This window comes from Pelophylax lessonae (assembly GCF_965119305.1).
Source record: "Pelophylax lessonae genome assembly, chromosome: 3".
In the NCBI taxonomy this organism is placed as follows: Eukaryota; Metazoa; Chordata; class Amphibia; order Anura; family Ranidae; genus Pelophylax; species Pelophylax lessonae.
The window spans coordinates 641,416,082-641,428,324 of record NC_138770.1 but is presented as its reverse complement, the minus strand read 5'-3'; the positions used below and the strand labels follow the sequence as shown (position 1 = coordinate 641,428,324).

Below are 12,243 nucleotides of genomic sequence, written 5' to 3'. Positions count from 1 at the left end.
CTTGGTGCCCCCCTGGTGATTGACATAAGCCACGGCCGTGGCATTGTCCGACTGGATCCGAACCGGGCTGCCCTGGAGCTGCTCGGTCCAGTGAATCAGACAAAGTCTGATCGCTCTCAGTTCCAATACATTTATCGGTAACCTGGATTCTTCCGGGGACCAAAGTCCCTGGACAGATAACTGACCGAGAATTCCTCCCCATCCGGATAGACTGGCATCCGTGGTCACTATCGTCCAATATATTGGCAGAAATGACTTTCCCTGGCTGAGCATTGGAGACCGAAGCCACCAGACCAGAGACTCTCTGGTCTGTTTGCTCAATCGGATCTGATTGTCCAGGGATTCCGGATTCCGATTCCATCTGAGAAGAATCTCTTGCTGAAGAATTCGGGTATGGGACTGGGCAAATGGGACTGCTTCGAACGAAGCCACCATCAACCCCAGAACCCTCATGCAAGTCCGAAGGGAAGACCAGCTGTTGGACAGTAACAACTGGACTGCTGATTGAATCTTTCGGAGTTTCCCTACTGGAAGAAAAACTCTTGTCCTGACTGTGTCTAAAATTAGACCCAGATATTCGAGCCTCTGGGTGGGAACCAGAAATGACTTTTGCTGGTTCACCAGCCACCCGAATTCCTGTAAAGAAATCATAGTAATTTCTATGTTTTGTAGCAAGGTCTGAGGAGACTCTGCATGAAGCAGAAGATCGTCTAGGTAACCAAGGATCGATATGCCTCTTTGGCGCAGAAGTGCCAACATTGGGGCCAACACCTTTGTGAAGACCCGAGGAGCCGTGGCGAGACCGAAAGGTAACGCCACAAACTGATAGTGGTTCTCTTCTACGGAAAAGCGTAGAAACCGCTGATGTCCTGCGAAAATGGGAATGTGAAGATAGGCGTCCTTGATGTCTATGGACGCTAGGACATCCCCTGGATGCAGGAAGGCTGCTACTGTGCGAATGGACTCCATTCTGAATCTTCTTATGTTGACAAAAGAATTGAGTGCTCTTAAGTCCAGAATTGGACGCACTTTGCCCTCTTTCCTGGGTATTGTAAATAGGTTTGAATAAAACCCTTGAAACCGTTCTGTCCAAGGAACGTGGACTACCACTCCTTGTTGTAGTAAATCTGTGACTGCTCTCCGCAGATCTTCTAAACGATCTGAGGATAGTCGGATATTGGAAGGGAAGAATCGCGCCGGTGGGAGAGATCGAAACTCGATCTTGTACCCTGACCTTATGACTTCGCAAACCCATTTGTCTGGGATTCTGGAAAGCCATGGATCCGGGAACCGGCGAAGACGTCCCCCCACCCCAGTTATGGGTGGGGGCGCACCTTCAGGCTTTGGACGGTTTATCTTCAGGTCTGGAGGGGGCGGGCTTTTGCTTGCCCGACCAACGACCCCTGACGCCTCCTGCAGGAGCTTTGGAGGACTTAGTTTTTTCACCCGCGGGACGAAAAAACCTCTTGTGAGCAGAAAAAGAAGGCCCTCGTCTTTGACGAGTTCCTCTACCTTTAAAATTTTGCGGTAAAAAGGTGCTCTTTCCACCCGTGAGATCCTTAATGATCTCATCTAAGTTGGCTCCAAATAGACGCTCTCCTGAAAAGGGGATATTAGCCAATGCTTTTTTGGAACCTTGGTCGGCTAACCAACCTTTTAGCCACAGTGTACGCCTGAGAACCACTGCTGAGACTGATGCTCGCGCCAATAATGGAGTGGCGTCTAACGCCGCATCACACACAAACTGTAACCCCTGTATCATTTGTTCCAACAAATCTGATACCGCCTGAGGGACCTCTTCTAAGTCCCGGCGTAACCACTTGGTCCATTCAGTTACAGCCTGCGAAACCAGACCAATAGCTATTATAGGTCTGAAAGCTGATCCAATCAAGGAAAACATGGTGCGAGACATAGCTTCTATCTTGCGATCCACTGGATCTTTAAAAGACGGAGCGTCTTCTAAAGGAATAACCGTGGCTTTATTCAATCTAGCAATTGGTGAATCCACCACAGGTGGTTCTGTCCATTTCTTAATGAGAGTTTCCTCAAACGGATAACGCCTGTCAATGCGTTTAGAAATAGTAAAAGTGCGTTTTGGCAGACGCCATTCTTCTTCGATTGGATTGCCAAAACATTTGGGCAATGGAAAAACCTTCGCCACTTTGATGCGTTTTTTAGTCCCAAAAGGGATTTCAGTTTCAGCTATTTCTGATGGAATACCCTGTAACCTTAAGGTCTCTTGAACAGATACAATGAGTGCGTTTACCAACGCTTCCTCTCGGGCTATGGCGGATGCCGAAACATCCTCCTCACTGTCTGAAGAGACAGGACCCGAGACACCAATCCCAGATGAAGTACCTGCAACTGCAGAAATGGGCTCAGAGTCTGAATCCGAGGTTTCAGATAATATGGGGTTAGGCGGGGGTCGCTTTCTCGCGCCCTGTCCCTGACAAGCCACTTCCACCCGGGACACAAACGTTTCCATAATAGCTGACAATGATTCAATTGTCAATGGGGTGCTGGAGGATCCCGCAGACCCCTCGAGGGGATCCGGAGGAGATACATGAGTGGCAGGGTCCATGTTAATTCAGGACACTTTTGCCAGCAAAACCAACCGATGCAGTGCAGCTTCCAACCAACTGCAGTCAGCGTCTGTCTTACACAGACTGGAAGGAGCTGTTTGCTTTTTCCCGGGTAGAAGGACGTGGCTCCGCCCCCTGTGTACACCTTCCGGCGTTCCCAGCTCTCCACGAGGTAGCTGGGCTCACAAAACATGGCCGCCCCCATAGAGGAGACATAAGACTCCAAAAACATGGCGGCCGGCGTGACCTGAGGACATACATGCACATACATGCACTAGGTCTACAGCAAAATGGCGGCGGACCGCCGAAATCCTTTTCCCAGCACATCCACCTGCATCTCTGCTAAGAGGCGATATATGGATCTACAGGAGATACACTACAAATAAGGTAGGATAATACCTCCTATGTCTGCTGTAATGTTACAGTCTGCTGGGTAGAGTGTTAGCTCTTAAACCAAGTCCACTTCCCACAAACACATGCTGTATTACAAGGGGGACTTGTAAGTATCAGATATATACTGACCATATATGGAGGGGCCCATAATACATACTGCCTCATAACGAGGAAAAAAGGGAACGTTTACTCACCATACCGAACCGACAGGCACCCTCTCTTCACAATACCCTCTCCACCAGGGTGGGGGTTTGTGGACCACTTCGGACGCCTCGACTCTCTGGTTCCTGGCGTCCAAGCGAGACTTTTAACTCGCAAGGTCAGTCCCTCCACTGGGACTCCGTCGCGGCCGACCCAGCGCGGAGCTCTGGTCTGCACGCGCTCGTAGGCAGAAACCGGGGTGACCACTGGATCTCAACATCCAGCCCGTCGCCCGGCCCCGCATACTTACTTGAATGTGTCGCGGCCGACCAAGCGCAATGCCATGGTCTGCGCGCGCTCGTAGGCCGGCTGGGGTGACCACAGGTGTCGCCCAGTCCGGCATTTTTGCTTGAAGATCTCACAGAAAAAACACTGGAGAAAAACTACCTAAAAAATGTCTTTTTCTTAAAGAAAAAAGTCTTTGCCAGGACCAAAAGATCCCAGCAAGGAACTTAGGTCCTTCTCCTGACTAGACAGAAAAAAACTGATTCCCTGTAGCAGAGAGAGGGAGGATATACCCTCAGGGACTGCCCCTAAGGTGGAGCCAGAACGTTTTGTCTTTCTGCCTAGTCCTACTCCTGCGGAGACAACATAACCCAGCTCTTGAGAATCAAGAAGACTACGTCTGTCAATGAGCGATAGAGAAAACAAATCCCCTGGACTTGTCATTGTATAACGAGTGGATGAGTGTGCACCTGGCTGTGTGAAAATACTCAAACATATTACAGGATATTACAGGAAAATACAGGATAATCAGAGGGGGACCCAGGGAACTTTATACTCCGCAACCCCTATGGTGGCAGTGCTACATATGCAAATGTTATTGAAACGCATGTTGTACTTTTTTTTTCCAGAGCACACTACCACAATGCAGTGGGATGAACTGGCCTGATAGGAAACAAGGTATTTTGACTTGTCTTGTGGTAGGACTGTGCTGGACAAGACTATCTAGTGCAGTCCCATTGAACCTGGTGTAAACAAGCCTTACAAACAAAAAAAACCTATTAATAAAGTCTTCTTTTTAAATCTTTTCAATTAGGCATATAGTGTCAAAAAAAAACCAATACACTAACTGGGACAGTATTCCTATAAAGGAATGAAACACACAGTAGCATTCCTAATACCTGTATATAACACCATGTTGATGTAGAAACATGAGAGCGGAGGTCACTTCTGCAGCGTAAAACCGTGATCGTGGCTCATCAAATTTACGTGATCGCTGTATTTGGAACATCAAGTCTCCTCCATTTACGTACTCCATGACAAAAAACAGACGGTCCTAAAAGAAAAAGAGAATTCAGATGTAAGTTGAAAAATACGGTGTTTGTGGAATCATAGATTCAAGGCTGTTTAAGGTAGCCACATGTGCCTTGACTAAATTCTAGGAAGCTGAATGTCGAATACCTATGCATGCTGGTTGAGTTCAAATTTAAATTATATGTAACAAATACAGTGCTTTGCGAAAGTATTCGGCCCCCTTGAACTTTTGCCACATTTCAGGCTTCAAACATAAAGATATAAAACTGTAATTTTTTGTGAAGAATCAACAAGTGGGACAAAATCATGAAGTGGAACGAAATTTATTGGATATTTCAAACTTTTTTAACAAATAAACTGAAAAATTGGGCATGCAAAATTATTCAGCACCCTTAAGTTAATACTTTGTAGCCCTACCTTCTGCTGCGATTACAGCTGTAAGTCACTTGGGGTATGTCTCTATCAGTTTTGCACATCGAGAGACTGAAATTTTTGCCCATTCCTCCTTGTAAAACAGCTTGAGCTCAGTGAGGTTGGAGAGCGTTTGTGAACAGCAGTTTTCAGTTCTTTCCACAGATTCTCGATTGGATTCAAATCATGACTTTGACTTGGCCATTCTAACACCTGGATATGTTTATTTGTGAACCATTCCATTGTAGATTTTGCTTTATGTTTTGGATCATTGTCTTGTTGGAAGACAAATCTCCATCCCAGTCTCAGGTCTTTTGCAGACTCCATCAGGTTTTCTTCCAGAATGGTCCTGTATTTGGCTCCATCCATCTTCCCATCAATTTTAACCATCTTCCCTGTCCCTGCTGAAGAAAAGCAGGCCCAAACCATGATGCTGCCACCACCATGTTTGACAGTGGGGATGGTGTGTTCAGGGTGATGAGCTGTGTTGCTTTTACGCCAAACATAACGTTTTGCATTGTTGCCAAAAAGTTTGATTTTGGTTTCATCTGACCAGAGCACCTTCTTCCACATGTTTGGTGTGTCTCCCAGGTGGCTTGTGGCAAACTTTAAATAACACTTTTTATGGATATCTTTAAGAAATGGCTTTCTTGCCACTCTTCCATAAAGGCCAGATTTGTGCAGTATACGACTGATTGAGTCTCCCACTTCAGCTGTAGATCTCTGCCTTTTGTGTTCCTTGTTCTTCATGATGCTCTCTGCGCTTTAAACTGACCTCTGAGACTATCACAGTGCAGGTGCATTTATACGGAGACTTGATTACACACAGGTGGATTCTATTTATCATCATTAGTCATTTAGGTCAACATTGGATCATTCAGAGATCCTCACTGAACTTCTGGAGAGAGTTTGCTGCACTGGAAGTAAAGGGGCTAAATAATTTTGCACGCCCAATTTTTCAGTTTTTTATTTGTTAACAAAGTTTGAAATATGCAATAAATTTCGTTCCACTTCATGATTGTGTCCCACTTGTTGATTCGTCACAAAAAATTACAGTTTTATATCTTTATGTTTGAAGCCTGAAATGTGGCAAAAGGTTGCAAAGTTCAAGGGGGCTGAATACTTTCGCAAGGCACTGTAGAATTGTAAGAGGACCAAACAAGACAGGAGCTGTACTGTAACTGGTCAGTGATTCCCTATATAGGAAAGGAAAGTTAGCCAAACCCTGGAGCTTGGTTCTTCAACAAGCTAGCAATGGTGGCTCCCAGAGTTAAGCACCAACAGGTTCCTTTGAAAGCATGAATTTATGAACACTAGAACACGTTAAATGGGTTATATGTTTCATTTTTTTCCCTCTAATTTCTATAAATCATTCTAATTTTTCTCCTAAAGCAATCTATCATAAAAAGCACAGCGCATAGATCTGCGCATTAGACATTAAAAGGTGCTCGCTTCTCATTTTACCACACTGTCCAGCTCCCCAGTGGTCTTCTGAATCTTTGCCCAAACTTCTAAAATGTAACAACTCAAACTGAGATGCCCACAGATTTCAGCCTTCAGCCACATGGAGCACAAACACAAACATAGCTTGGCTCAATCTAACCATGCATCACTAGAATTACGTCTGAACCTTTGTAAGAATTCAGCAAAATTATTTGTCAGAGCATTTGATGGTACCATCACGGACTCAATAAGTTTTATTTATGTTATTCAACTGCCATGTCAAATTCTTACCAAATTCTAAAATTTCCTACCCAGTATTGATCTTTCATATATTCCTGTAACATACACAGGAGTTTTAAAGGAGCTAACAAACGTTCGTAATAATGAAAGTTCTATTTCCAAAATAAAGTTTTGCAAGCACATGTGCATTACAATAGTTATTTTTCTTGGTTGGGAACCACATTCACTGTTATAAATTTGTTCATTCCAATCAAGAAAAACTGTCCATCCCTTTGATTTTTTTGGTTCACTATGTTAAAAAATTCCCACATTGTCCCCATTTAACTCTTAGAAATTCAACAAATGTGTTTTAAAAATGCAAGCTTTCAAAACAAAATTCTACTGGTGTATGGCTAGCTTAAAAGGTTCTCTCTTTCACCTAAAATGAAAAGTTGTATTAGCGCCAAATATCCTGGCCCCTCCTGTGGACCTCGCCGCACATAGCGGCTGTGATGGCCCATGCTGCTACTTTCATACATCGTAATACATAGCCCCAGAATTGCTATCCATTATAATGCTTGCAGTGGCAAGTGATCATTGGTCAGTACAACCATGTGACATCTGAGGTTTCTTCTTCTGGGGAGATGTCCCAGATAAAAGACGTTTTTCCCATTGGTCAGCACGGTCATGTGGTTAAACTGATAAGTGAGCACTTGCCATTGCCAGAATTATGATGGATAGTCATTCTGGGGCTATGTATTGCGGTGTACAAGGTATAGACCACTAGACCAGTAGCATGGGGCATCATGGCCGCTATGTGCAGCGAGGTCCAGGGAGGTGGCCAGGATATTTTTAGTTCGTTCTCCCTTTCATTTTTCATGAAAAGGTGAACTTACCCTTTAAGTGCTCAGAATGTTTATGCCTATGCAGTGGGGCACATGAGATGTACCTCCAAATTCAGCTTATGTAGAGGGCACCCAGATCACATGTCACATCATGCAACAAACCTATAAATTATTGTCTAAATATAGACAGCCAATAAATAATTATAATGCCTTTCTGTTGATAGTACACTGTGTTTGATAACATTGTTTTGCCTGAACCAGCACAATTATACTGTGGATATGAATATTTTACTATGCATTGCTTAATAATTAGAAAAAGCAGACACAGAAAAAATAAAAACATGAGCCTCGTGAGTCTCAATCAAGCTGTGTCAGATGAAGCAAAGCATCCAACTCAATGTTTTTATAGTTTTTTTCTATAGCTGGACCACTTATCAAGAAGCCATAAAAAAAACAATGGAAAGTGGCGGTCCAAACCACACACACTGCTTATTGGTCACATCATTGTACTGTCTCCCAACCACAAAGTGTGACCTGAGCCATTCCTTACAAACATTTAGTTTTCAGGGAGCCCAGAAGGGGTCAGAACCATCTGCCAAGGCCTGGAAACTGGAAAAAATGCAAAGCAAAGCAACCCTAAATTCTAGGAGACTTCATTTGTGCCCAATGTTCCCTTTAAACTGCGCGCCTGCGCGGCAGCGCAGTCTAAATGACGGTCCCGCGCAGTACAATGTCAGACGGCGCAGCCACGCAGTGCGCCGCGAGAGCCCGCCCATTGTGTTACAATAGCGAATGAAAATTCGCTATTGTCACACGGATCCTCCTCCTGGCCAATCAGGGAGCGGGTCCTCCCGCTTCCTGATTGGCCGAAAGGCATACCACCCCCATGCCATTGGCCGAGGTCCGAGGAGGAGGCGGGAGGACTGAGAAGATGTAGGGACGCGGGTGCCGGGACTAAAGAGAAGCTGCTGTGACTCGTCGACTCGTGAGGTAAGTGCACGGGTCGTAGGTGGAAGATTTTATCATTGTTTCCTCTTCTGTATATCCAATGCAAAATTATTTACAGGTTCTGGTAAACCTCACTTCCTTACTCGGGGTTCTTGGGTATCTGTAAGATCTGACACTGGTTAAAATATTTATACAGTGCATTCTTTACTAAGAGTTCATTAAACATTTCTGTGCATTGCTATGTTCAGTATATTATACACACTTGCTGTGTGGTGTTGCAAACGGTTTCTACACTGGTGGGTGAGCCAGTGCTCCCATCACCTTTTTTAACATTTGGGAATTAGCGAAGGCTTTTTTTTTTTTTTCTATGGTAAATACACCAGTGGTTTTCCAAAAATAGTTTGTTGCCAGCATGTGCTGCTTTGGCTGGAGCTTACACAAGGCTGCAAATTGTCTCCCCACCCCCTGGGAGGGCACTAGGCCGATTGCCAAGCTCCAGGGTTGTAACACGCACCTCCATACCCAGAAGTACTGCACTTATCTGATGTTCAAATACTCTTCTCCCATCTATCGATCTGTACACTTTTAAAGTCCATACATCAGTCCCCATAGTTTGAGTAGCAGCAAAATTCTGCCAATAGCTAGCAGTCATTGGTCAAAACTGTCATAGGATGGCACTAGACCAATCACCAGGGATGTCACCTGCACCTTCATACCCAGAATTACTAGGTTTTTTCTTCACTCCTGTCAGCTAAATGGAGCAGTGGGGATTCGGGGGGGGGGGGGGGCTGGGACGGGACGCTGGCATCTCTGCATTGATTGGGGGCAATGCTGTGGGCACTCTGCAATGTATTGGGGCATTGCTGTGGTACTCTGCAATGTATTGGGGCATTGCTGTGGTACTCTGCAATGTATTGGGGGCATTGCTGTGGTACTCTGCAATTTATTGGGGGCACGCTGGTCACTCTGCATTGACATCCCCCCATTGCTCAGTCTAAAGTTTGGCGCTCAGAAATTTTTTTATTTGCTCAGCACAGTAAAAAATTAGAGGGAACATTGTAATTGTGCCTATAGTTTTTTTTTTCCCAACATCTTTTCAACTAGTGAATTATCTAACTAAGCTCCCAACTGCCCTCTGATTTTGGAACAAAGTCCCTCTGTCCCTCTTTTCTTCTCATATGTCCCTCATTTTGGTCTGATCTATTCAATTGTATATAAAATTGACTATTTTTCAAAAAGTGTTTCACAGTGCCAGTTTCAAAATTTCTGCATTGGCAAATTTCAAAAGTCATTATGAAGGAATAGTAGTCGTAAAAAAAAGGACTTGTGGCTTCAACTAATATTTTTTTTTTTGAATAAGGCTCCTTTCACACAGTGAAACAGACTCCGCTTTTCTCAGCGGGGGATCGAGCCGCCGATCCCCCGCTGAGCAGGAGAATGACAGCTGCACAATGACATAGTGCGGAGACACAGCTGTCACAGCCCCATAGATCTCTATGGGGGAATCGGATGGGAACGGGCCGTCGGTCTGTTCTCATCCGATCCCATCCGATCCGCTGGATGGATGGAAAATAGGGTTTCCATCCGTCCAGATTTGACGGATTGGATCGGGTGTCAGCGGACATGTCTCCACTGACATCCGATGCCCCATAGAGATGCATGGGGGGACCGTTCAGATCCGCCAAAAAAACGGACAGGCGGATCTGAACGGTCCGCCTGTGTGAAAGGGACCTAATTCTCCTTAAGTGGGCGTGGCAGGGGGTGTTTCCTATGCCTATATACTTTTTCCAATCCAATAGTTGTTCCTAATCCCTATTACAAAGTATTGGGAGATATGCACATGTTCCTGGAATAGGCTAGAAGATAGGTGGGTGTTGTAGCAACTGCCAGCTGGAATCTGGTATCACCACAAATTAACGTACATATTGCCAGCATGGATCTGCTAATTAACATCCAAACCTTTATTCAAGATGATCAAGGTGGGTTGTACTTTAAATGTTCTCGCACTACTGTATGCACTTATCACACGCCTGACAAAGGGGTCCTGTGTGGCCCCCTAAATCGTTGCACCTTCCTCTTTGACATGATCCGCTTTAAAAAAACGTTTGGATGTTAATTTGAAGATTCCCGGTGGGCTGGCAATATCTCTGTAAAAAAAAGAATAGTTCTTTTACCAGTGAAGAGGGTGGCAGCCAGGGGCGTAACTCCAATTGCAACCGGGCCCCATGCTCCAGGGGGTCTGTGCGGCTCCCCTGTACACCTGGATAGGAGGGGCGGCGGGGGCCGCATGTAGAGAAATCACTGTCCTCCTTTTTCCTCCTGTAGCTTCATGAGGAAAATGGAGGAGATTGGTTCCTCTGTATGCTGCCCCCGCCACTCCTCCTATACAGTTCACTTGTGTTCTGCTATCTCTGGGCCCATGTGTGCTCCCCTGGTCCCCCCCCTATACTGTGCTGCCCCCCCACTGTGCTCCCCCCCCTCCGCCTGCCAGCTGCTGCAGGGGATGTGTCACATTAGAGAACCAGGAAGGGGTCCATAAATATGTAATTTACCAGCTCCTTCCTTTTCTGAATTGACAGAGTCATAGTCAGTGACACTGTAATAAAATAAAATGATAAAAAAAAAAAATTAAATTAAAATACCAAAAAAATAAAAACTACTGACACCAGGGGGTGAACTTCCAGGATCACAAAGGTCACACTTGCAACCGGGCCCTGGCATTCCACAACCGTGGGGAGGCCCCAAGATGGCAGGAAGGGGGCCCACTGCAGAACTTGTGAAAGGGCCCTGCTGCGGGACCATAATAAAGGGCCCCGCAACAAGAGTAAAAGGCCCCAGGATCATTTGGAAGAGCACCAGGCTTGACGGGAAGGGCCCCGGCTAGTGGTCCGGGGGGCCCTTCATGGTTTCTTGCACCAGGGCCCTGAAGGTTCTAGTTACACCTCTGGTGCCAGCAATCTGCAACAGTGACAAGAACAGGCTGATCTCCCACCATCTGCCATTCTGGGTTGAAGATCTTCCTGCCATACTTATTAGTTTTCAAATAAAAATTCCAGCCAAACATTGAAAACACCCTTTAATTCACTCTCATATTTCTTTAATAGTCATGAATTTAGCTGGTATAATTACTATACACTCACCAGCCACTTTAATATTAGGTACATCTTGCTAGTACTGAGTTGGACCCCCTTTTGCCTTCAGAACTGCCTTCATTCTTCATGGCATAGATTCAACAAAGTGTTGGAAAAATTCCTCAGAGATTTTGCTCCATATTTACAGTTGCAGCAGATTTGTCGGCTGCACAACCATAATGCGAATCTCGCATTCCACCACATCCCAAAGGTTTTGGCTTGAGATCTGGTGACTGTGGAGGTCATTGGAGGACAGTGACCTCATTGTCATGTTGAAGAAACCAGTGATGAGATGATTTGAGCTTTGTGCCATGGTGCATTATCCTGCTGGAAGGAGCCATCAGAAGATGGGTACACTGTAGTCATAAAGGGATAGACATGGTCAGCAACATTACTCAGGTAGGCCGTGGCATTTAAACAATGTTCAAATGGTAGTAGGTCGATAGAGCCTTCCTGGTTTTCATCCCGCCGTACAAGCCGGTCACGGTGAGGGGATCTCGGCTCCAACAGGATGGATGCCTAGGACCGGATGATGTTCACTCCTTCACACTGGAACCTTGTTTATGGGCATGAATATGTACTTACAAATGAGTGTGAGTGTATAATTTTATTTATTAAACTTGCTATAAAAAAGTCTACACTTAGAGGCGCCTCTGTCTGTCTTTGTTTTTAGCCCTGTGGAACCCCTGGCTTTTGGTTTCTGGATGGCTGCCCTATATGGTGGACTTTTTCTTCCCCCATGCCACTAATGACTTCTGTACTCCTATGGACTCTGGTCTAATATGTGACTTAAGCGCCTGTTACCATTGTGTA

At 45.3% G+C, this 12,243-nt stretch overlaps 1 protein-coding gene across 2 annotated transcripts in view; it reads right to left on the bottom strand.

Moving 5' to 3' along the window:
• Positions 1 to 12,243, bottom strand: part of PRKCE (protein kinase C epsilon) — a 670,827-nt gene that overhangs the window by 122,691 nt on the left and 535,893 nt on the right. For both annotated transcript variants that reach the window (XM_082249847.1, XM_082249848.1), the window contains exon 11: positions 4,301 to 4,455. In XM_082249847.1, coding sequence (XP_082105973.1) covers positions 4,301 to 4,455 — 155 coding nt within the window. The remainder of the gene's footprint in view (positions 1 to 4,300; positions 4,456 to 12,243) is intronic.